Raw genomic sequence first — 25930 nt, 5'->3', positions numbered from 1 at the left:
TATGGACTGTCCATTTAAAACGCAAGAATGTTTTATACGAGTCGTCTAACTGTTATAATGACAGCAAACTATGGACTGTCCATTTAAAACGCAGGAATGTTTTATACGAGTCTTCTAACTGTTATAATGACAGCAAGCTACAGACTGTCCATTTAAAACGCAAGAATGTTTTATACGAGTCGTCTAACTGTTATAATGACAGCAAACTATGGACTGTCCATGTAAAACGCAAGAATGTTTTATACGAGTCGTCTAACTGTTATACTGACAGCAAACTATGGACTGTCCATGTAAAACGCAAGAATGTTTTATACGAGTCGTCTAACTGTTATAATGACAGCAAACTTTGGACTGTCCATTTAAAACGCAGGAATGTTTTATACGAGTCTTCTAACTGTTATAATGACAGCAAATTATGGACTGTCCATTTAAAACACAGGAATGTTTTATATGAGTCGTCTAACTGTTATAATGACAGCAAACTATGGACTGTCCATTTAAAACGCAAGAATGTTTTATACGAGTCGTCTAACTGTTATAATGACAGCAAACTATGGACTGTCCATTTAAAACGCAGGAATGTTTTATACGAGTCTTCTAACTGTTATAATGACAGCAAGCTACAGACTGTCCATTTAAAACGCAAGAATGTTTTATACGATTCGTCTAACTGTTATAATGACAGCAAACTATGGACTGTCCATGTAAAACGCAAGAATGTTTTATACGAGTCGTCTAACTGTTATAATGACAGCAAACTATGGACTGTCCATGTAAAACGCAAGAATGTTTTATACGAGTCGTCTAACTGTTATAATGACAGCAAACTATGGACTGTCCTTGTAAAACGCAAGAATGTTTTATACGAGTCGTCTAACTGTTATAATGACAGCAAACTATGGACTGTCCATTTAAAACGCAAGAATGTTTTATACGAGTCGTCTAACTGTTATAATGACAGCAAACTATGGACTGTCCATGTAAAACGCAAGAATGTTTTATACGAGTCGTCTAACTGTTATAATGACAGCAAACTATGGACTGTAAAACGCAAGAATGTTTTATACGTTAGTTTCTAATTTGAGCTACGAATTTATTTAAAGAAATGATAAAAGATAAAATACTGGAACACAATATGTAGCAATAAAAAGCCATGTAAACCATCTTAATTTACTCTAGGCTTCTTTTGTGATATAGTTGCATCTGAAACGAAAACCACTGGGTAATACTAGGGTTAGTGTCATTTTGCCTTCCATATCGGGACACTAGTTAGAGGCGAAGGCAAGGTTGTCGACTGTATTTTGTTGTTCTTCAGTTGTCCGTTCTGTTTGTTCGTTCTGTGCACCTGTTTTTTTCTTTTGTATTTCCCTGTAAAACATTATAATCTATGCTATATTCCTAATGTAATGTGCCATAAAATACCAATATCTGATAATGTTATAACACAATTTTCAATGTGTTATTTACCAAATATTAGCATTGAAGAAAGCAACATAAATAGAGTATAATAAAACAATGACCTGGTATCCAGTCTCAGCATGGCTCCAGTGTCTTTAAGACAACCTTACACAAACATTTATATTAACAGACATCGGAAGCATTCAATTCTTCTATTTGTTTAACTATTAAAGCGAGCTGACTAGAATCGGGGTTTCTGCCAGAGGGTAAAATGGGTATGGTGCCATACCCTAATTCGTTTATATATATATATATATATATTTTTTTTTTAAAGTTAACCTTTTTTTGACAACATTAATTACTCTTATCATTACTGTATGATTTTCTTAACCCTAACCCTAAGCCTAACACATTTTCTTTCTTGGGGAGTATAAACAGTTTTAAGACTCCAATAGTAAATTTGGAAATGGATTCCAACCACACCATGTAAACAGACAAACACACACACACACACACACACACACACACACACACACACACACACACACACACACACACACACACACACACACACACACACACACACACACCAATCAAGTCACTAAAATTAAGTAGTTTGTGGGTTTTTTTAAAATAATGTTAATGATATTTAGACCAATTAATGCTGATTAAAATTATGAGAAAACCCAAAAAAACACAAAAAAAACAACGTTGCGTCTATTACGGGTATTTGTGGCCAGCTGTCCCGTATTTATGTCTATTATTCTCGATAACAGTGGTTTTCATTCTTGGTCATAACAGACGAGTAGTGTACTAAAGATATTTTTTGTTTTAAAAAACCCCCAAAAAACCCCAATTATACCCGGTGCTTGAACCTTAATTGGATATAAGCACGGAAATAAGTTGAAATGAAGTATAGCAGATATGTGTGCAGGGTTGTTTCCACCAGGGTCACATGTCTGATATGACTGTTAACATTGGCACCAGGGTTGTTTCCACCAGGGTCGCATGCCTGATATGACTGTTAACAATGGCGCCAGGGTTGTTTTTACCAGGGTCACATGTCTGATATGACATTGTCGGCATGGTTGTTTTCACAAAGTTCACATGTTTGATATGACTGGGAACATTGGCGGCAGGGTGGTTTCCACCAGGGTCGCATGTCTGATATGACTGGGAACATTGGCAGCAGAGTTGTTTTCAACAGGGTCACATGTCTGATATGACTGGAAACATTGGACCCAGGGTTGTTTTCAACAGGGTCACATGTCTGATATGACTGGAAACATTGGACCCAGGGTTGTTTTCAACAGGGTCACATGTCTGATATGACTGGAAACATTGGTGTCAGGTTTGTTTTCACCAGGGTCACATGTCTGATATGACTGTTAATATTGGCGCCAGGGTTGTTTTCACCAGGGTCGCATGTGTCATATGGCTGGGAACATTGGCGGCAGGGTTGTTTTCACCAGGGTCGCATGTCTGATATGACTGGGAACATTGGCAGCAGAGTTGTTTTCAACAGGGTCACATGTCTGATATGACTGGAAACATTGGACCCAGGGTTGTTTTCAACAGGGTCACATGTCTGATATGACTGGAAACATTGGACCCAGGGTTGTTTTCAACAGGGTCACATGTCTGATATGACTGGAAACATTGGTGTCAGGTTTGTTTTCACCAGGGTCACATGTCTGATATGACTGGAAACATTGGACCCAGGGTTGTTTTCACCAGGGTCACATGTCTGATATTACTTGCAACATTGGCGCCAGGGTTGTTTCACCAGGGTGGCATGTCTGATATGACTGTTACCATTGGCCGCAGGGTTGTTTTCACCAGGGTTGCATGTCTGCTATGACTGTTAACATTGGTGGCAGGGTTGTTTTCACCAGGGTTGCATGTCTGATATGACTGTTAACATTGGTGGCAGGGTTGTTTTCACCAGGGTTGCATGTCTGATATGACTGTTAACATTGGTGGCAGGGTTGTTTTCACCAGGGTCGCATGCCTGATATGACTGTTAACATTGGTGGCAGGGTTGTTTTCACCAGGGTCACATGTCTGATATGACTTGCAACATTGGCGCCAGGGTTGTTTCACCAGGGTCGCATGTCTGATATGACTGTTACCATTGGCCGCAGGGTTGTTTTCACCAGGGTTGCATGTCTGCTATGACTGTTAACATTGGTGGCAGGGTTGTTTTCACCAGGGTTGCATGTCTGATATGACTGTTAACAAATTACACTTTTTTATCATTATAATCATTATAATACGATTCATAGTGTGGGTGGCTCATGTCTGCTATGACATTGGCGGCATGGTTGTTTTCACAAAGGTCACATGTTTGATATGACTGTTAACATTGGCGCCAGGGTTGTTTTCACAAAGGTCGCATGTCTGATATGACTGGGAACATTGGCGGCATGGTTGTTTTCACAAAGGTCACGTTTGATATGACTGGGAACATTGGCGGCAGGGTTGTTTTCACCAGGGTCAGATGTCTAATATGACTGTTAACATTGGCGCCAGGGTCGTTTTCACCAGGGTCACATGTCTGATATGACTGTTACACTTGGCGGCAGGGTTGTTTTCACCAGGGTTGCATGTCTGATATGACTGTTAACATTGGTGGCAGGGTTGTTTTCACCAGGGTCACATGTCTGATATGACTGTTAACATTGGCGCCAGGGTTGTTTTCACCAGGGTCGCATGTCTGATATGACTGTTAACATTGGCGCGGGGGTTGTTTTCACCACTGGGAACATTGGCGCCAGGGTTGTTTTCACCACTGGGAACATTGGCGGCAGGGTTGTTTCCACCAGAGTCACATGACTGGGAACACTGGCGGCAGGGTTGTTTCCACCAGGGTCAGATGTCTGATATGACTGTTAACATTGGCGCCAGGGTTGATTTCACCAGGATCACATGTCTGATATGACTGGAAACATTGGTGGCAGGGTTGTTTTTACCGAGGTCACATGTTTGATATGACTTGGAACATTAGCGGCAGGGTTCTTTCCACCAGGGTCAGATGTCTGATATGACTGTTAAGATTGGCGCCAGGGTTGTTTTCACCAGGGTCGCATGTGTGATATGACTGGAAACATTGGACCCAGGGTTGTTTTCACCAGGGTCACATGTCTGATATGACTTGCAACATTGGCGCCAGGGTTGTTTCACCAGGGTCGCATGTCTGATATGACTGTTACCATTGGCCGCAGGGTTGTTTTCACCAGGGTTGCATGTCTGATATGACTGTTAACATTGGTGGCAGGGTTGTTTTCACCAGGGTTGCATGTCTGATATGACTGTTAACAAATTACACTTTTTTATCATTATAATCATTATAATACGATTCATAGTGTGGGTGGCTCATGTCTGATATGACATTGGCGGCATGGTTGTTTTCACAAAGGTCACATGTTTGATATGACTGTTAACATTGGCGCCAGGGTTGTTTTCACAAAGGTCGCATGTCTGATATGACTGGGAACATTGGCGGCATGGTTGTTTTCACAAAGGTCGCATGTCTGATATGACTGGGAACATTGGCGGCATGGTTGTTTTCACAAAGGTCACATGTTTGATATGACTGGGAACATTGGCGGCAGGGTTGTTTTCACCAGGGTCAGATGTCTAATATGACTGTTAACATTGGCGCCAGGGTCGTTTTCACCAGGGTCACATGTCTGATATGACTGGAAACATTGGTGGCAGGGTTATTTTTACCGAGGTCACATGTTTGATATGACTGGGAACATTAGCGGCAGGGTTCTTTCCACCAGGGTCAGATGTCTGATATGACTGTTAAGATTGGCGCCAGGGTTGTTTTCACCAGGGTCGCATGTGTGATATGACTGGAAACATTGGACCCAGGGTTGTTTTCACCAGGGTCACATGTCTGATATGACTTGCAACATTGGCGCCAGGGTTGTTTCACCAGGGTCGCATGTCTGATATGACTGTTACCATTGGCCGCAGGGTTGTTTTCACCAGGGTTGCATGTCTGCTATGACTGTTAACATTGGTGGCAGGGTTGTTTTCACCAGGGTTGCATGTCTGATATGACTGTTAACAAATTACACTTTTTTATCATTATAATCATTATAATACGATTCATAGTGTGGGTGGCTCATGTCTGCTATGACATTGGCGGCATGGTTGTTTTCACAAAGGTCACATGTTTGATATGACTGTTAACATTGGCGCCAGGGTTGTTTTCACAAAGGTCGCATGTCTGATATGACTGGGAACATTGGCGGCATGGTTGTTTTCACAAAGGTCACATGTTTGATATGACTGGGAACATTGGCGGCAGGGTTGTTTTCACCAGGGTCAGATGTCTAATATGACTGTTAACATTGGCGCCAGGGTCGTTTTCACCAGGGTCACATGTCTGATATGACTGTTACAATTGGCGGCAGGGTTGTTTTCACCAGGGTTGCATGTCTGATATGACTGTTAACATTGGTGGCAGGGTTGTTTTCACCAGGGTCACATGTCTGATATGACTGTTAACATTGGCGCCAGGGTTGTTTTCACCAGGGTCGCATGTCTGATATGACTGTTAACATTGGCGCGGGGGTTGTTTTCACCACTGGGAACATTGGCGCCAGGGTTGTTTTCACCACTGGGAACATTGGCGGCAGGGTTGTTTCCACCAGAGTCACATGACTGGGAACACTGGCGGCAGGGTTGTTTCCACCAGGGTCAGATGTCTGATATGACTGTTAACATTGGCGCCAGGGTTGATTTCACCAGGATCACATGTCTGATATGACTGGAAACATTGGTGGCAGGGTTGTTTTTACCGAGGTCACATGTTTGATATGACTGGGAACATTAGCGGCAGGGTTCTTTCCACCAGGGTCAGATGTCTGATATGACTGTTAAGATTGGCGCCAGGGTTGTTTTCACCAGGGTCGCATGTGTGATATGACTGGAAACATTGGACCCAGGGTTGTTTTCACCAGGGTCACATGTCTGATATGACTTGCAACATTGGCGCCAGGGTTGTTTCACCAGGGTCGCATGTCTGATATGACTGTTACCATTGGCCGCAGGGTTGTTTTCACCAGGGTTGCATGTCTGATATGACTGTTAACATTGGTGGCAGGGTTGTTTTCACCAGGGTTGCATGTCTGATATGACTGTTAACAAATTACACTTTTTTATCATTATAATCATTATAATACGATTCATAATATTGGTGACTCAATTTGATAATTAATAAATACTGCTTCAACTTACCCCCCGACCCTCCCTAACTAATATGGATGGACAGAGAGATATGAGGAGAGGGAGAGAAGAGATGAGAGAGAGGTCGAGATGAGAGAGAGATAGAGAGAGAGAGTAGAGAGAGATGAGAGAGAGAGGGGTGTTTTAACCAGAGGAAGGGGCTAAACTGTGATAGTGAGAAAGGACTCTTAAGAGACGACATGGAGACTGGGAGATTTTATGACGGGGAGAGCCTAGAGAGGGAGGAGGGATCTGTGGTATTTTCAAGGGAGGGGGGGGGGGAGACAGCTCTTTACTTTCGGGGTTAGAGAGAGAGAGGGATCTGGGACGCTGTCTTTAGAGAGCTTAGATAGAGTTAAGATAGAGAGAGGGAGATTACGAGAGAGAGAGACTTAGACAGCTTTAGAGAGAGAGGAGAGAGAGAGGTTAGAGAGGAGAAGAGAGAGAGAGACAGAGACAGAGAGACAGAGACAGAGAGAGCGAAAGACTTTACAGAGATAGAGAGAGAGACTTTAATACACTTCAACACAGAGGGTAGATGTCAACACTATAGTGTTAAAGCTCTTTACTCTTGTAAAACTATGAACGCCACGTGGTATAGCAACAGCCAGTAAGATACCGATCACAATTCCTGATATAGCACCTGCACTTAAGCCAGACACCTTGGGCCTCCCTTTAACACCCCAATAGTCATCTAAAAATATAAACATTATAAGACTATACATTAAAACAGCGGTGACATTCACTGCTATAAGATCCCCCCCCCCCCCCCCCCAACACACACACATAAACACTAATTTGTGTATAAACCTGAAAGATATTTACATTTCTAAGAAACCAATACTATATTATTATAATTTAGTAATTGTTACGCCCACATCCGCTTCCGATGCTTATGCGATATACGAATTATCAATGCACATGTATTATGAACGTCGGCAAACTTGCCTTTATATTCACATTGTGACATTATTACTAGACACTCTTCTTTTTCTCTCTATAACTTTTTATACTTTCTGAATTTTATGAAATATAATATATCGAATTCCGGATAGATTTGACAATCATGTATGAAACATTTAAGTATAAAATATGCCAAACTGTGGTGGAACATACACAACTTAGTTTTTCCAATCTGTGGTATTTTCACTAGATACAAGCATATGCAATTGTCTGGAACTTTAATAGTGTTAAAGCTCTTTACTTTTTAATAGAACTTTAATAGTGTTAAAGCTCTTTACTTTTTAATGCAACTTTAATAGTGTTAAAGCTCTTTACTTTTTAATAGAACTTTAATAGTGTTAAAGCTCTTTACTTTTTAATAGAACTTTAATAGTGTTAAAGCTCTTTACTTTTTAATAGAACTTTAATAGTGTTAAAGCTCTTTACTTTTTAATAGAACTTTAATAGTGTTAAAGCCCTTCACTTTTTAATGCAACTTTAATAGTGTTAAAGCCCTTCACTTTTTAATGCAACTTTAATAGTGTTAAAGCCCTTCACTTTTTAATGCAACTTTAATAGTGTTAAAGCCCTTCACTTTTTAATGCAACTTTAATAGTGTTAAAGCCCTTCACTTTTTAATGCAACTTTAATAGTGTTAAAGCCCTTCACTTTTTAATAGAACTTTAATAGTGTTAAAGCTCTTTACTTTTTAATAGAACTTTAATAGTGTTAAAGCTCTTTACTTTTTAATAGAACTTTAATAGTGTTAAAGCCCTTCACTTTTTAATAGAACTTTAAAGCCCTTCACTTTTTAATGCAACTTTAATAGTGTTAAAGCCCTTCACTTTTTAATGCAACTTTAATAGTGTTAAAGCCCTTCACTTTTTAATGCAACTTTAATAGTGTTAAAGCCCTTCGCTTTTTAATGCAACTTTAATAGTGTTAAAGCCCTTCACTTTTTAATGCAACTTTAATAGTGTTAAAGCCCTTCACTTTTTAATGCAACTTTAATAGTGTTAAAGCTCTTTACTTTTTAATGCAACTTTAATAGTGTTAAAGCTCTTTACTTTTTAATGCAACTTTAATAGTGTTAAAGCCCTTCGCTTTTTAATGCAACTTTAATAGTGTTAAAGCTCTTCACTTTTTAATACAACTTTAATAGTGTTAAAGCCCTTCACTTTTTAATGCAACTTTAATAGTGTTAAAGCCCTTCACTTTTTAATACAACTTTAATAGTGTTAAAGCTCTTCACTTTTTAATACAACTTTAATAGTGTTAAAGCTCTTCTACTTTTTAATACAACTTTAATAGTGTTAAAGCTCTTTACTTTTTAATACAACTTTAATAGTGTTAAAGCTCTTCACTTTTTAATACAACTTTAATAGTGTTAAAGCCCTTCACTTTTTAATACAACTTTAATAGTGTTAAAGCTCTTCACTTTTTAATACAACTTTAATAGTGTTAAAGCTCTTCACTTTTTAATACAACTTTAATAGTGTTAAAGCCCTTTACTTTTTAATACAACTTTAATAGTGTTAAAGCCCTTCACTTTTTAATACAACTTTAATAGTGTTAAAGCCCTTCACTTTTTAATACAACTTTAATAGTGTTAAAGCCCTTCACTTTTTAATAGAACTTTAATAGTGTTAAAGCTCTTTACTTTTTAATAGTGTTAAAGCTCTTCACTTTTTAATAGAACTTTAATAGTGTTAAAGCTCTTCACTTTTTAATACAACTTTAATAGTGTTAAAGCTCTTCACTTTTTAATACAACTTTAATAGTGTTAAAGCTCTTTACTTTTTAATAGAACTTTAATAGTGTTAAAGCTCTTTACTTTTTAATGCAACTTTAATAGTGTTAAAGCTCTTTACTTTTTAATACAACTTTAATAGTGTTAAAGCTCTTTACTTTTTAATAGAACTTTAATAGTGTTAAAGCTCTTTACTTTTTAATACAACTTTAATAGTGTTAAAGCTCTTTGCTTTTTAATACAACTTTAATAGTGTTAAAGCTCTTTACTTTTTAATAGAAATATTTTGTGCTAATAATATGTAAAAAAAAAAAAAAACAATTTATGAAAAACTAATGCTAAAATATATTTATGTTAATTAAAATCATAGTAAAATATTGACACTTTCGAGGAATCTATATCTCTGAGTATCTTTTGCTACCATAATTTGTTTTGCTATGTGCAACATTATCCAGGGATAGCAGATAACGCTCGCCCCCTCGCCCCAGGCGAGTAGAAATCCCTGGGGGAGAGTACAATTTAAATGACGCTAGTCCCTCGGACGAGTAATACTGGGCAGTTCTGATTCAGATTCATGATGCCGAGTCATCATCAACTATTTTGCCAATGAAACCTGTTAAACATACAAACTTTAGATGTATTAAATTTCACAAAAATAAATTGCCATGGCAGATTGACAAAGTCAAAAAGTATCGCAGTTTCGTTTGGTCTCGATAAATCCGGATAATTACTGCAAACATCATCGGAACTTTCCGGTTTTTGTTTCCGAATTCAAAAAATTGCCCTAATATTCCGATTATAGATGAAGTATGTTCGGAAGGGATTGTGTGTGTGTGTGTGTGCGTGCGTGTGCGCGCGCGCGCGCGCGCTTGTGTGTGTGTGTGTGTGTGTGGTGTTTTTTTTTTTTTCGTCGGTAATAAATAAACGCCTTGTATTAGATAATTTTGGCGTCGGTGGATTTTAACTAGCTCCTTCCAAACGTCTCGAGTTTACCAGTGGACATCCGAGTGTATTAGGACATCCGAGTGTATTAGGACAGAATAAAATAATTTAGTAACAGTAAGGATAATTCCCGAGTTGTATGACTTAAATTAATTTAATATTATAATTGCTATTATTTTTTTGTAAACACCCCACCCTTTGCTGCCGCCTTTGTGGGGGTGGGTGTAATTTAAAAAACAAAAACAAAAACATTATTTACTGAATGATGTCCAAGTTGGTGTACTTCACTGTAATGTTTATGATATGTAATTATGATCTTTTAAAAAGTATTCTTAGCCAGAAGCGTGTGACAATGGCTTCTAAATAAGTAATCTCCATTAAACAAATACGCAAAGTAACCACAAATGACAACACATGTGGAATTTCACTTTTATTCATTTTATTATTTTATAAATTACAAGGAACACAGTAAGGTGTGTTCAATCCTTGAACAACTTGCTAGCTCCCATGTAGGTTTCATCTTCTCAAACTGCTCCAATAATAAAGAGGGTAAAACGGGTATGGCGCCATACCCATATTTATTTATTTTAAAGTTAACCTTTCGACAAAATTAATTACTCTTATCACAACTGTATGAGTTTTCTTAACCCTAACCTAAAAGTTAACCCATTTCTTTCTGAGGCAGGTCCCTCATACCCACTGTTGACAGCGATTGCATCCAATCCCATAGTGCCATTCCCAAGCATTTATTTCTGGCAGAAACACTGTATGTTACAAAGCTAAATGTATCAATATCTATGGTGTTTATTTATTTGCATGTTATGGCTATGGCGACCGGGTCATCATCTAGGAGCAATCCGTCATACTAGTATGTGTTTAAATCAATGGAGGGGGGGGGGGGGGGGGGGGGGGGGTAGGTGGGTGCGGGATTTAGCTCAGTCAGTTGAGTTCACGCTTGAGGTGCTTGCGTCACATAATCGAACCACCTTGGTGGATCCGTTCAGCTGACTGATTGTATTGCTCCCGTTCCAACCAGTGCACCACAACTGGACAAAGGCCGTGGTCCGTGCTTGCCTGGTTGTGGGGAAGTACATATAAAAGATCCCTTTCTGTAGAAATACCAAATGTTTGACATTCAATAGCCGATGATTAATTCATCATTGTGCTCTAGTGGTGTTGTTATACAAACCAAACCTTTTAATCAATAATGCACGTATGGTGATGTTCCAATGACCAATTATAACAATGTTGCCCTACGAAGGTGATGAACCATAATTGATTGTCGTGTAAAATGGTAACTGTAATCGTTCATCCAGTTTAGACGATGCAACTGACGTACATCTAAATATGGTCAGGTTTTGTCTATTTTCATGTGCACATAAAGAAAACAAAGTTATAAAAGTTAAACTCTATGCAGTCTACCCCGATGAACAGGACACTATGTGTTTCAACACCATGCTGTTATTGGTGTTTAATAAATGATGCTCTCACCAATGCATATTTAATAAAACTAAATACTTTTTTTTAATAACCATATATATATATATATATATAGTGGAAAGGCTAGAACGTATAAATGCATCAATTACTCACTGTAAACACGTAGATACACGTTACTAGTGAATTGTTTAGCTGTATTCAGTCCACACCACCAGTTTGTTTCGTAACGTCCTGCAATGCTTTTGATCTTTAAAACATAGTTCTTGTAGGTGGACAAGTTGCTGTCAGTTCCAGGCCCACAGGATGCCGAGTATTCGTCTGGTTCCGGTATAAGCACGGAACATGAACCACCATTCTGTTCAAAACTAGCAACTGGACCAGCAGAATTTCCATTGAAAAATGCCACTGTATCCACAAGACCAGCTGCTTGTCGGATTAAGCACGTGTATGTAAACGGCTCGTCCTCCACTGCATATTTGTAAGACCCTTCTAAATACACCCTTTCACCTAGATCAAAAGAAAAAAAAAGAAGAAAAAAAAACATTGCATTCAGTGAACATTCAGAAAAACAAAACAAAAAACAACAAAAACAAACAAGGTATGCAGCTATAATAAAAACAATTAACACGTTAACAACGAAGATAGAAAAAAAAGTGTTATGTAACGACACTCAGTACATTTTATTTACGGTTCTATGGCGTGTGATATATGGTTAAGGAGGAGAGAGGAAATCGCTGCCGTCACTCCATTCCATGGGCTACTCTCTCGATTGGCAGCACCAGACAGGATTAGGAAAAGGAAGGAAATGTTTTATTTAACGACGCACTCAACACATTTTATTCACGGTTATATGGCGTCAGACATATGGTTAAGGACCACACACGTATTGAGAGAAGAAACCCGCTGGGCTACTCTTTTCGATTGCCAGCAAGGGGTCTTTTTTATGCACCATCTCATAAACAGGATAGCACATACCACGGCCTTTGATGTACAAGTCGTGGTGCACTGGCTGGAACGAGAAATAACACCGTGGGGCCCACTGACGGGGATCGATCCCAAACCGACAAGACAGGATTAGGAGTGGGATGATTAATCGTCGTATGTCATATTCACAGTTTCAGGCCTACGGCTGTATGCACCGTTTTCCAATTTGCGTACCGCGATTTATTTGGCAACCTTGCAATTGCCCACTGTAATCGCCAATGTCACGGGATTTTTAATTCTCAATGGCACTTACAAGCTTTTATTTAGTAAAGTTTTCAGTATATTCTCTAAATAAGAACATGTTTTGTCAGTTGTCTATAAAGACCTATGCAAGCCTTCCTCAACAAATGACAAACAGAGGTAACCTGTTTTATTCAATAGTTTTTCTTCTTATCTCCTAAATTCAAGGGCCATACCTCAGTGAAAAGTGGGTAAATCACCATGAAAGTAAAACTTGATTAGTAACAGTACATGAAAGTAAAACTTGATCAGTAACAGTACATGAAAGTAAAACTTGATTAGTAACAGTACATGAAAGTAAAACTTGATTAGTAACAGTACATGATAGCACTTTATATAAAACAAAAATCATCTCAATATCTTCAGGCATTATAAAACAAGTCTGGAATTTTTTTTTTTTTTTTATCATATAATATCTTACATGTTCAATGCAATGTGATATTTTTAAGATCACATACTTTAAGAATTTGAAAACTTTTCAAATTAGATGCAAATTAATCGAGGTCACGGCACTAGGTTTATTGACATTTAAGCAAACGTACTTGTGTGACACTCCATAATCGACGTATGCATTCATAGTCATCGAATAAAAACATTTCAATGGCAATTGACACTGAAAGCTGTCCAGCGTTCAGAAAAAAAAAACCGAAAAAAAAAAAACGTTAAGCCCTAGTTTGTTTTGATGTCAGGACATCAAAAAAGACGTCATTCGAGTTTGACGTAATTTTCATTCAAACATATACCGCACCACATATTCTTACGCCATTTGAATATCTAGTAATGGCGGACTGGAATTAAAGTTGCGTGTACAGTTCACAAAAACACGTTGTATTAAGCTTGAGATTATATGCTAAAGAGATTATTACCCTCATGTATTTCGGTATCGTCAATATCATATATTAGGAATCAAAAAAATGTATTCCTAATATATGACATTTACGATACCGAAAAACACTCTGGTAATAACCTCTCTATAGCTCCTAAGTTCAAGGCCCGTAACTCCATGTCAGTACACACATTTCAACTCAATATCCGGAGGCCTTCTAAAAACAATTTCAGAAAGGTTCATGGGTCACAAGTCCGTTAAAAATGGCTAAATCGCCATGGAACATCCGGAAAACTACATGTGGGACATACGGACAGAAGTACGGAGATGATAGCATTTGTTTACTGTGGCAATCACCAAACCTGTTTAGCTATTGAGTTTTTATTTATGCGTGTCTTTCAAATCACAAAATGTATGTATTTATTATTTCATTTCAATATGATAATTAGTGAGTGAAATTGTAGAAGATTACTTTGAAGCTAAATTCTTATGTGGCAATGGCTTACTGAGACTGTTGGTGTCAATGGCAATGCAATGATCAGTTTGATGTGCTTGTTTAATTCCTGATAGGTCTATTCAGTAGCTATCACGATGATAGTGTTTTTCCAATGTGTGTCTCAGTGGTATTCCAATACAATCTGTTTGAAAGGGGGTAATGTATAACGAACATTTCTGACCTGCAACATTAAGTATCAAGGGCTGCTACAATTCCAAAACTACAAAAGTTAACTTCAAATCATTATATTATTATAGAGCTGACATGTATAACTAGTATATGAAATGCAATATTCATAAATTTCAGAAGTGTTATTTTTCGTTTATCCCATTGTCTTTATATGCACCTCTTTATTGAGAAACAGTTTGCCAGTGTTGGAGTCAACCGAGACCTGGACATATTGTCACATACCGAGTGAGTTATTGCAACAACAAAAGAGTCAGGTGAGAGAGGTGCTGGAGAAGTATGATGATGTTCTAACAGACAAACCAGATTTGACAAATTTAGATACAATGAAATCCGACTAAAAACTATACTCGATGATGATGTTTCAAAACCAATATATTATTGGTGTTTAAATGGATATTTATGGAAACTAAATATTTTTATAAACGTATATAGTACAAAGGCTACAGCACGTAGATAAATTATTAACTCACTTAAAACGTGTTGATAAATGTACTCAGAGAATGTGTTAGCCCTTTTCAATCCACACCGCCAGTAGGTTTGGTCACTTTCTGTGATGCTGTTAATCTTTAAAATATACTTCTTGGTGGTGGACGAGTTGCTGTCAGTTCCAATCCCACAGGATGATGAGTGATCTTGTCGTGTAATCAGCACGTAACATAGAGCACTATTCTGTTGGAAAGTAGCAATTGGTTTATCTGAATTTGAATTGAAAAATTCCACTGTATCCACAAGACCACCTGCCTGTTGGATCACGCACGTGAATGTAAACGGCTCGTCCGACATTCCTATATGGTAAGACCTATCTAAAGACACTGTTGCACCTAGATAAAAAAAATAATAATAATAAAATAAAATAAACAAACAACAAAACCCCAACAACTTTGCATTAAATGAACATTCTGAAAACCCCCAACAAAAACCCCCAACCAAGATATGCATATATAACAAACGCAATTGACACTTAACAACGAAGATTAAAAAAAAAAAGTGTTATGTAATGGCATGCAGTACATTTTATTTACTGTTATATGGCGTTGGATATATGGTCAAAGAGAAGAAAGGAAATTGCTGCTGTCACTCCATTTCATGGGCTACTCTCTCGATTAGCAGTACAAGACACGATTAGGGGTGGGTTGATTAATCGTGGTACGTCATATTCAGTTTCAGTACAAGCCACGATTAGGGATGGGTTGATTAATCGTGGTACGTCACCGGCCTCGGTGGCGTCGTGGCAGGCCATCGGTTTACAGGCTGGTAGGTACTGGGTTCGGATCCCAGTCGAGGCATGGGATTTTTAATCCAGATACCGACTCCAAACCCCGAGTGAGTGCTCCGCAAGGCTCAATGGGTAGGTGTAAACCACTTGCACCGACCAGTGATCCATAACTGGTTCAACAAAGGCCATGGTTTGTGCTATTCTGCCTGTGGTAAGCACAAATAAAAGATCCCTTGCTGCTAATCGGAAGAGTAGCCCATGTAGTGGCCACAGCGGGTTTCCTCTCAAAATCTGTGTGGTCCTTAACCATATGTCTGACGCCATATAACAGTAAATAAAATGTGTTGAGTGCGTCGTTAAATAAAACTCTTCTTTCTTTCAGTACAAGCCACGATTAGGGATGGGTTGATTAATCGTGGTACGTCATATTCAGTTTCAGTACAAGCCACGATTAGGTGTGGGTTGATTAATCGTGGTACGTCATGTTCAATTTCAGTACAAGCCACGATTAGGGGTGGGTTGATTAATAGTGGTACGGCATATTCAGTTTCAGGTCCAAGGTTGTATGCACCTGTTTTCCAATTTGGGTACCAGGTTTATCTGGACCCCCACCCCACCCCACCCCACCCCACCCCAGCCCTAGCTAGCATTCTGGTGTGAATCGTGATGACTCGGTCGAGTATTTCAGTGCTATCGCACGACAGAGACCCTAGGTCCCATATCGACCGTAACAAGTGTAACTCCCCCAGGGTTCCTGCACTTGTAGCTTAACCAAGATATTTCCACCCCCCCCCCCTCCCCCCTTGCATCGACCAGTGATCCATAACTGGTTCAACAAAGGCCATGGTTTGTGCTATCCTGTCTGTGGGAAGCACTTATAAAAGATCCCTAGCTGCTTATCGGAAAGAGTAGCCCATGAAGTGGCGACAGTGGGTTTCCTCTCAAAATCTGTGTGGTCCTTAACCATATGTCTGACGCCATATAACCGTAAATAAAATATGTTGAATGCGTCGTTAAATAAAACATTTCTTTCTTTTTTTCTTTCTTGTTTGTAGCTTAACCAAATTCCAAGACATTTCCAGAACATTTTCCAAAATTTTGGTATTATTACACATGGAGTTAGTGGATAGTTCAAATAAAAAAATAAAATATTGGGGGGAGGGGGAGCAGTTGTGCCTTGTTGATTTGTTTAAACTGCAGTCTCACATATTTAAGAAAGATCATCAAAATTAATTTCCTTACTGTTGCACACCATTATTTTCTCAATATCCTTTGACAATGTTAAGTTATGAAAATAGAACCACTATAAAATAATAGGCACAATTCAATGGGATCAAACTTGGACTAACATGCACACTGGGCTCATTTTATTTTATTAAAAGCAAATTGACACAATGTGACATAAAAAGTGACATACTGTATTACTAATTGGTGTTAAAAATGTTTTTAAAGTTGCAAATGCAGGTTACGGTATCATGGTGTATGTTACATATTATTTAAAGAAAAAAAAAAAAAAAAAGGGTGGGAAAAGGGGGAAAAAAGAATAAAAAAGAAAAGGAAAAGAAATATTATAAAACAATAATGTTAATACTTCATAATATGTATTACTTATTTGGCACGGGACACCCGCCGTTTGCGGCAACAATATTTACAACATGATTTACACGTTACGGTTTCACGTGGGCAATTTTGTTTTTTCTTTTCTTATCTGTTTTGCTTACTCTTACACGTAATAATTATGCTATTGTCTTCCTGGAGTGCTTACTACATTATCGGCAGTAATTTCATTACATGAATCCATCATTAAGTACGAGTAGCATCTACATCGAATAATCACGACAAACACGTTCTTATATAAAATAAAATACATAGAATCAAATGTTTGCCATTTTTGTCATAGACAACCAGAAACATTGGAGCATTTGTTCTATGACTGCTCTAAAGTCTTTCTTTTATGGAAGGAAATTGAACAATGTATTCAGGAGAAAGGTCAACATATACTCTTCAAAAGAAGAAACGCAAAACCACATTGTCGTAACATTTGGAGAATTGATTTAATTATTGAATGGTGAGTCCGATAATTACCAAATGTTGCAGGATTGTTCACAATTCACTCTAGTCCATTGTGAGTAAGTGATAGGACACACCACCAAGGTCAAGGTCATCTGGAGTCAATACCGGGTGTGGCCTCCGCGTGTGTTGACAACTGCCTGGCACCGCCTGCCCATTGAAGCAACCAGAGTACGGATGACGTCCCGGGGGATGGTGGCCCACTCGGCCTGCAAGGCTGCTGCCAGCTCGGGCAGGGTCTGGGGCTGTGGTTGTCGCTGTCGGAGGCGTCGGTCCAACTCGTCCCATAGATGCTCATTTGGGTTCAAATCCGGTGATATCGATGGCCAAGGAAGAACATTAATGTTGTTGTTCTGTAGGAAAGCCGTTGTGAGACGTGCTGTGTGAGGCCTGGCGTTGTCATGTTGGAACACTGCGTTGGCGTTGGCCATAACTGGAACGATGTGTGGCCGGAGGATCTGGTCAATGTAGCCCTGTGCATTCAGGTTGCCCTGCACGTGGACCAGGTCAGTTCTGCCAGTGTGTGAGATGGCTGCCCACACCATGACACTACCCCCGCCGAATCTGTCCACTTCCTGCACGCAGTTTGTCGCATAACGTTCACCACGACGCCTATACATGCGACATCTTCCATCATGACGTCGGAGCAGAAATCGGGACTCGTCACTGAACCACACCTGTCTCCATCGCAGTTGAGGCCATTGTCGATGAATCTGGCACCACTGCAGTCGGAGTCGACGGTGTTGTGGTGTTAAGATGACACCTCGAACTGGACGTCTGGCACGAATTCCTACCTCACGTAGGCGGTTCCGTACGGTCTGGTCGGATATCCTGCGCAAACCTGGTATTGCCGCGGCTGTGGAGGTGGCAGTAGTCAATCGTTCCCGAAGGTGGCGTACCCGGATGTAGCGGTCCTGCCCGGGGATAGTGACCCGTGGTCGACCGGATCTAGGGAGGTCACGTGTTGATCCATGTTGCTGGTAACGGTCCCACAGTCTGGAGATGGTGCTTGGGGACACATGGAATGCCCTGGCAACGGCCGTTCTGGATTCGCCTGCGTCTAGTCGGCCGATGGCATTGTTTCTCTGCGGTTCACTGAGACGTGGCATGTCCTGGATTGTCAACTGTCGGCCAGATACAGAGGCCAGGCAAGCGAACACCCTGCACTTTTATACTGTCGGTGTTCATGTTGCACGTGCAGACAACGCACGTGCAGTGGTGATATGGTTTGCAAGTGGCTGCGTTTTTGCGAATATTCACATTTTGGAACTTTATTGTACAGTAGCTGCGTTTTATCGAATGTAACCGTGGGAATGTGTTTGGGACATGCAATGACCTTATATTCACAAAGCATGAACCGGTAGGAAACATAAAATCGGAGTTATAACCCATTTGTACCCTTTTGCGTTTCTTTTTTTGAAGAGTATACATAACTCGATAAAGAGACAGTCTTGTTTGGAATCATAAAGAGGGAAAAAAGCAAGATGGTATTTATTAATTGGCTGATTATCAATGTTAAATACTATATATATAGATCTAAAATGCAGAAACATGGACCTAACATATATGCTTTTTAAAATATTTTAAAAGATAAAATAGAAATTGAAAAATATATACTTCTCAAAAATTGTCAATTTCAAGAATTTGAGGAATATTGGGCACCTTGGTCCAGATACCTAGAAACAAGACATGGCAATACAATGTTCTAGAGGTATTTCAATACAAATATGTTTTCTTTCGAAATTAAAGTATTTAATTCACTCATTCTTTCCTTCTTCCTTCCTTACCTTCTCTTTTCTCCCTTTACCATTTCCTTCAAATCTTTCCTCTACCTCTATCTTCACTGTTAACCCCACATATTAGTGAACTCCATGTTTTCATGTATTCATGCTTATTAATATTATTATATTGATTCTAATTACACTATATTATATATATAAATAACGTTCATATGCACTTATAACATGGATGTAAGGTAGTGAAATCAGGGCCCCCAACTCTGACACTGTCATACTTGTGTCTGGGGACAATAAATAAAAAATAAATAAATAAATAAAAAAATTACGAGTAGCACGTAAGATCAACTTTGTATATTTGTAAAAATATTGTATTAATATATTTCATTTATACATTGATGTGCTTACAAATTGTCTATCATTTGTTTATATGTTAAATGTATTTTATCTGGATGGGCGAGGGTTGTTTTGTTTGTTTGTTTGTTTTTTTGGTTTTTTACTGAACACGTGAAACCGAATGACCTTTTCGAGAGCAGTCAAAATAATTCGGGAAAGTTTCGACCATTCGCTGTTGCTGAACGCAGCCTACTTCATGAATAATCGGACAATTAGTTCAAAAATATGAAAGCAAGTTTACACATTTCCAATCTAATTAAAATTAGCGCCACCATTACATTTAAATCTGTTTATACTAGTATACAATCCAGAGTTTATTACTGCACGTTCCCCCATGTTTTTTTTAATGTTGAAATAGACCAACAAGTTCGCTTATTGCATAAATAGTCTCGCCCGATATTTTTAGAATTTGTATGCTCCCAAATAACGCTATAAAAGGCGAAGTGTAATTGGTCGATATTTAAATTGTTATTTATAGATGAAATGTCACCTAGACATAGGAGTCCACGCAATGCTGTTAGATCTACTGGTAGACCAGTAGAGCTAATTTTAATCAGATTGACAAATTTCCTGCTGACTGTTACATTCGTCATTCATTCTCCTACGAAACATGGAAAATATCACCATGAGCCCGGATTTCAGACTCCAAATGCCGGGAAATCGCTTTTCCGGACAGCTACAAATACATTCTTTTGTATGGGGGAGAGTCCCTAGACCCTCCTCCCAATAAGGCGCCTTCGTCGCCCGTGGCAGGCGTAGCCAGCTCCGTGATCACAACCCCGTAACTACGTACCCAATTTGTTTTTTTTGTCTGACTTAGTACATTAATTGAAATCAAAACGGTTTGAAGCAGGATAACCACAACTGTATGACGGATTGTCACTGATGGATCTTTTGAACCTATGATTATTCTAGGCGAAGTCTACGGTGAACAAAAAAGAAGTAAAACAATTCGAAAGCCAAATAAACCAAGATTATAAGTCAAAATTAGCAGTAGGTAATGATATCTACTCATGGAATATTTATCACCCGCGCGCAAGCCCCCAGCAAACTGCCCTATTCTCTGCCTGTACAGACTCAAATCAAGTGTCTCTGGTAAAATATATGCACATATATAAAAAAAAAAAGTATGTACAGGCAGAGAAGGGATATAACACATAGAAACCTCAAACGCAAATCTGTCAGTAATGTGTAGCACATGACACACTTTTTTAATCAAGATATTGAAGTAAGTATAGTATATATAGTTTTTATAAGTTTTCCCAAAAGAATAAATGTAATTCTTAATTGTAATGCAAAGAATTTGGGTCAAAACATTGTTCAAATGTCTGTAAAAGCGTTTCCTAACAAAGCAATCTTAATTTGAGCACAACCGAAGACAAGTGCGTATGTGTTTTACCTGTAGCAATTTAAGGGAAGAAAAATGAGATACATGACAATAGATGAAACAACGTGAATATGAATAAAACGGCTATACCGAGACATAGAACCGCGGTCATAAGATGGTTTGGTTTGTAGCATTAATTATTAACATAATATTAAATATCAGGTCTAGCATATAAACATGCACGCCTGTACACAAATGGTCATGGGAGACAGCTTACCACTGGGTCAAAGTTCGAGGTGCACCGAACTTTTGATAGAGAAGTTAACACCACAAGTCCTGTGATTGGTAATAAATATGAGTGTGTTTGTTGGGGGGGGGGGGGGGGGGGGGGGAGTTTCATCTGAGCCAAAAATGTATGCAATTTTATTTCATCTAGTACCACTTTGTCAAGTAGCCTTCTGCTTGAAATATGTATGGGGTACCTGTAAAAAAAAAAAGTACTCAAATTGTGTGCGAAACTAGGATAGTCATCGACGCTACCCATTATCTCTGAAAGGAGCAGCTTCAACCCCCAATTTCTTTCTGATCCACTTTAAGGGTAGTATTTATATCTGTTGTGTTTATTTTGATTTATACGCTGCAGGTAGGTGTTTTAGCCACATATGTTACTATTGTCGTCTATGGGATTTGATTTGGTAGTATACACCCTAAATTTTTTTTGGAAATAACAAAAAAAAGACACCCCAAAACCCCCACCCCCCCAAAAAAAAAACCCACAAATAACACCCACAAAACAAACCCCCACTATTTTTGTGCGCAAAATTGCATTACGTGACCCCAGCACATTTGTTTCAGATATTGGGTCATTTGAAATAGCACACCTAGGACCTGTTTGTATCGGCTAGGGATTTAAAGCCAATATGTTGTTTTTGTAATGAGTAGAACATACGGGAACAGTGTTATTTTATGTCAACCTTCAACATAACCTCTAATACTGTGACTGATAGTTTTGCCATCCATGAAACATATCTGAATGTCTTTTGTTGCCATGAAACGGCAATATGTCCATTTTGAAAACTCTGGATAAACTCTGGATCCGTTCCTGATATTTGAATGTTCTATAAACTGTCAAAGAAGTATATTAAAATAACATATATAATTAATTTTAAACACAGTTATGAACCTGCAAAACAATTATAAGACAACACTGTTACTGCCAGTAGAGATGGAAATAGGCAAAGCAGTTTCTCTCCTTATTGAGACACAAATGCATATATTCAGTAGCGTAGATAGGTGCCAAAAAGTGGGGGGCACACTTTTATATTTAAACACTTTTACACTATTATAAAGCAAATATAAAGCAAAATATCTGAAAAGTGGGGAGCACATGCCCTCTTGCCCCCCCCCCCCCTACGCCAGTGCTATTTAATACTAACATAAACCCCCTCCACCCCTTCATGAAATCATAGGTCCGCCCCTGTATTTACAAGTTAATGCATTTAAAACATTTGCAATGCATTTTCAAAGTACTAAGTAGAACACTGTATCAGTTTAGCTGAACCCGTTTGTTCCCCTGAAAGCCTTGTGCTACATTAATACCCATATGCTACATGACAAATGTCATGTGTATTACAAAAAAAACCCATTGTAAAGCAAGCAAACTGTATGAAATTAAATTTGATACATTTTATATAATTAATTTCATTTTTTTTTTTATGGCGAAAATATTTAAAATCACATGTATGTTGACTTTATAGAGTAATTTAGTTTGTGTAGCAAATATGCCACACCGGGCACTAGAGCTAAATGGAACATCACCCATTGTTTAGTTTTTTTGTTTTTGTTTTTTTTACAAACATACACAACTGAAATGTTTTTCTATATTTTAGAATGCATTCAGTAATTTTGTATTTACCATAGTTTGACACCCAGTAGCCGATGTATTTTGTATTTACCATAGTTTGACACCCAGTGGCCGATGTATTTTGTATTTACCATAGTTTGACACCCAGTAGCCGATGTATTCAGTATTTACCATAGTTTGACACCCAGTAGCCGATGTATTTTGTATTTACCATAGTTTGACACCCAGTAGCCGATGTATTTTGTATTTACCATAGTTTGACACCCAGTAGCCGATGTATTCTGTATTTACCATAGTTTGACACCCAGTAGCCGATGTATTTTGTATTTACCATAGTTTGACACCCAGTAGCCGATGTATTTTGTATTTACCATAGTTTGACACCCAGTAGCCGATGCATTCTGTATTTACCATAGTTTGACACCCAGTAGCCGATGTATTTTGTATTTACCATAGTTTGACACCATGTAGCCGATGTATTTTGTATTTACCATAGTTTGACACCCAGTAGCCGATGTATTTTTCATGCCTGGGTGTCGTTAAACATTAATTCATTCATTCATTCATTCATTCATTCATGCTTTAAGTAAAGTTCCACTTAATAAACATCGAAATTATATGCATTCGAATGTGTTTACTGTATTCCATATGCTTTTATATTGGCGTATTTGGGTGCTCTATTATTTAGGGGATAACTATGTTGTATTTGAAATACTAGTAACGTTCCAAATAAGTCTAAAATACCCCGATACAATGCCCTTACGTGCTATTGTTACATGCCTTTCACTCCCTTAATGTCGGCCGTTCCCACCTACCCACCCCCGTAATGCTCGTAACGCTTGACAATATACCTCTCAAAATGTTACCTATTGCTCCGAGAGCCCCCCCCCCCCCCCCCTCTTTACATTCCAGCCACCCCATTCATAAACAAGTCATGTGATATGAAGAACACAAAATAAAGTAATTAAAAAAGAAGAAAGAACAAACGACTGCGCTACATAACGCTGTTCTGTACACATTCAACCCACTGCGTACCGTTTGGACTGGTCTCTCAACGGGCTCGAGTAAATATTATAATTATATTCAACAATTAACAGACACGTTCTTCCAAGTGATAAACTAACGCTGTTCTGTACACAATCAACCCACTGCGTACCGTTTGGACTGGTCTCTCAACGGGCTCAGTAAATATTATAATTATATTCAACAATTAACAGACACGTTCTTCCAAGTGATAAACTAACGCTGTTCTGTACACAATCAACCCACTGCGTACCGTTTGGAATGGTCTCTCAACGGGCTCAAATAAATATGATAATTATATTCAACAATTAACAGATGCGTACTTCCAAGTGATAAACTAACGCTGTTCTGTACACTCAACCCATTGCGTACCGTTTGGACTGGTCTCTCAACGGGCTCAAGTAAATATGATAATTATATTCAACAATTAACAGATGCGTACTTCCAAGTGATAAACTAACCTAAACAGACATCACAGATTAGCACCAACGCCAACAGGAATGGCTTCCACAACATGAAGAACTGTGTTCGGCTCCAGCACGACAAAGCGACTAACTTCCCTATTGAGAACATCTTCCAATACGTGTGATGCACTTCAAAGTCAGGAATATCGTACGTCCTATCGGCCTTCGCTAGCTGTTTTTAGCACTTCCCTTTATTTACTCTAGAAGCAAGCACTCAACACACGTTGCAATCTGTAATGAAATGAACCGATAATGGTGACATGGTTGCCATCTAGTATGTTGGAATTTCTGTTTAAAAAACACAATAACGAACAATAATAATAATAATAATAATAATAACAACAACAACAAAACATAATTAGTGTCAGTGTTCTCGCTGGGTGAAAATTAAAGGAGGGCGGCCGATCGGCACCACACCCTTCAAAAAACAAAACCACCACCAATAAACGAAAAGCAAAAAAAAAAAATTATAAAAAAATAAAGGGGGGGGGGGGGGAGGAGTAGTTTGGCTACCATATTGTTGTGTGTTGGTAGACTTTGAGAAAAGACATACTCCTTATTTTGCCAAAAAAAAGTGCAAAGGGGTTTATAAAAAGACTTCGTCTTTTAATTGAACCGAAGATGATATCGGTCTGACATTTACGGGCAGTTCCGGTTTTGCTGGACCGAACAAAGTTTTAATATTATTATTTTTAATAAAGATTTCAAGAGATACGAAAAACAATAAAGATGTTTGTAAAGTGATCTCCTAATGTCAGATACATTTTTGTTATTTCCATCTTCATCGAATGAATCGATCGCTGTGATAAAATATTATCGCCAGCTGACAAAAAGTAGTTTCGTTTTTGTAAAGACGGTGTATATATTATTTGGCACTCAAGATAAATGATTTTAATGATAAACACTGCCACTTCCGTTGTTTTTATAAGCGTTCATATCCCCTCAAAATAAAAAGTTTACAATATTTTATAAAGAACTGCTGAATAAACAGAATAACAGAAAGTAAAAATCATCAGTTTCAACCAATTATATCTGCAACTGAGGACAAAATATCAAACGATAGTTAGTGGAAACAAAAGACAGAATGACCGTTCTGATCACGTGACAAATTTGGCGCCAAATAAGAGGGGTTTTTCAATCGGAGATTGCCGAATCCGTAAAAAATAAAATGTTTTCATTGCTTACATAAAATATAACTTCTATTGTGTCTATCAAACATACAAATGGATATAGATATTGGACAAAATAGAGGCTGTTAAAAATACTGTTAAATTACGTTACAGTAACTGTCGTAAATGTTTCGTCAATTGCTTTTTCGTACACAACGCGGCTTGTTTCCTTTGATGTCCAGTGTGCAGACTGATCATTGTTTTTTGTGTGGAAAAA

At 38.4% G+C, this 25930-nt stretch overlaps 1 protein-coding gene across 1 annotated transcript in view; it reads right to left on the bottom strand.

Moving 5' to 3' along the window:
• Nucleotides 1–1231: 1231 nt before the first annotated feature.
• LOC121386256 overlaps nucleotides 1232–25930 on the bottom strand; it is a 37789-nt gene continuing 13090 nt past the window's right edge. The window contains exons 2-6 of the mRNA XM_041517099.1: nucleotides 24542–24775; nucleotides 14919–15269; nucleotides 11867–12220; nucleotides 7208–7333; nucleotides 1232–1368 (exon numbers count right to left, since the gene is read on the bottom strand). Of these exons, the coding sequence (XP_041373033.1) occupies nucleotides 1241–1368; nucleotides 7208–7333; nucleotides 11867–12220; nucleotides 14919–15269; nucleotides 24542–24653 (1071 nt within the window). The 5' untranslated portion in view covers nucleotides 24654–24775 and the 3' untranslated portion in view covers nucleotides 1232–1240. The remainder of the gene's footprint in view (nucleotides 1369–7207; nucleotides 7334–11866; nucleotides 12221–14918; nucleotides 15270–24541; nucleotides 24776–25930) is intronic.

Source organism: Gigantopelta aegis, chromosome 12 (genome assembly GCF_016097555.1).
Source record: "Gigantopelta aegis isolate Gae_Host chromosome 12, Gae_host_genome, whole genome shotgun sequence".
Lineage (NCBI taxonomy): Eukaryota > Metazoa > Mollusca > Gastropoda > Neomphalida > Peltospiridae > Gigantopelta > Gigantopelta aegis.
The sequence above is the reverse complement of the archived record's forward strand: the minus strand, read 5'-3'. Positions and strand labels throughout refer to the sequence as shown.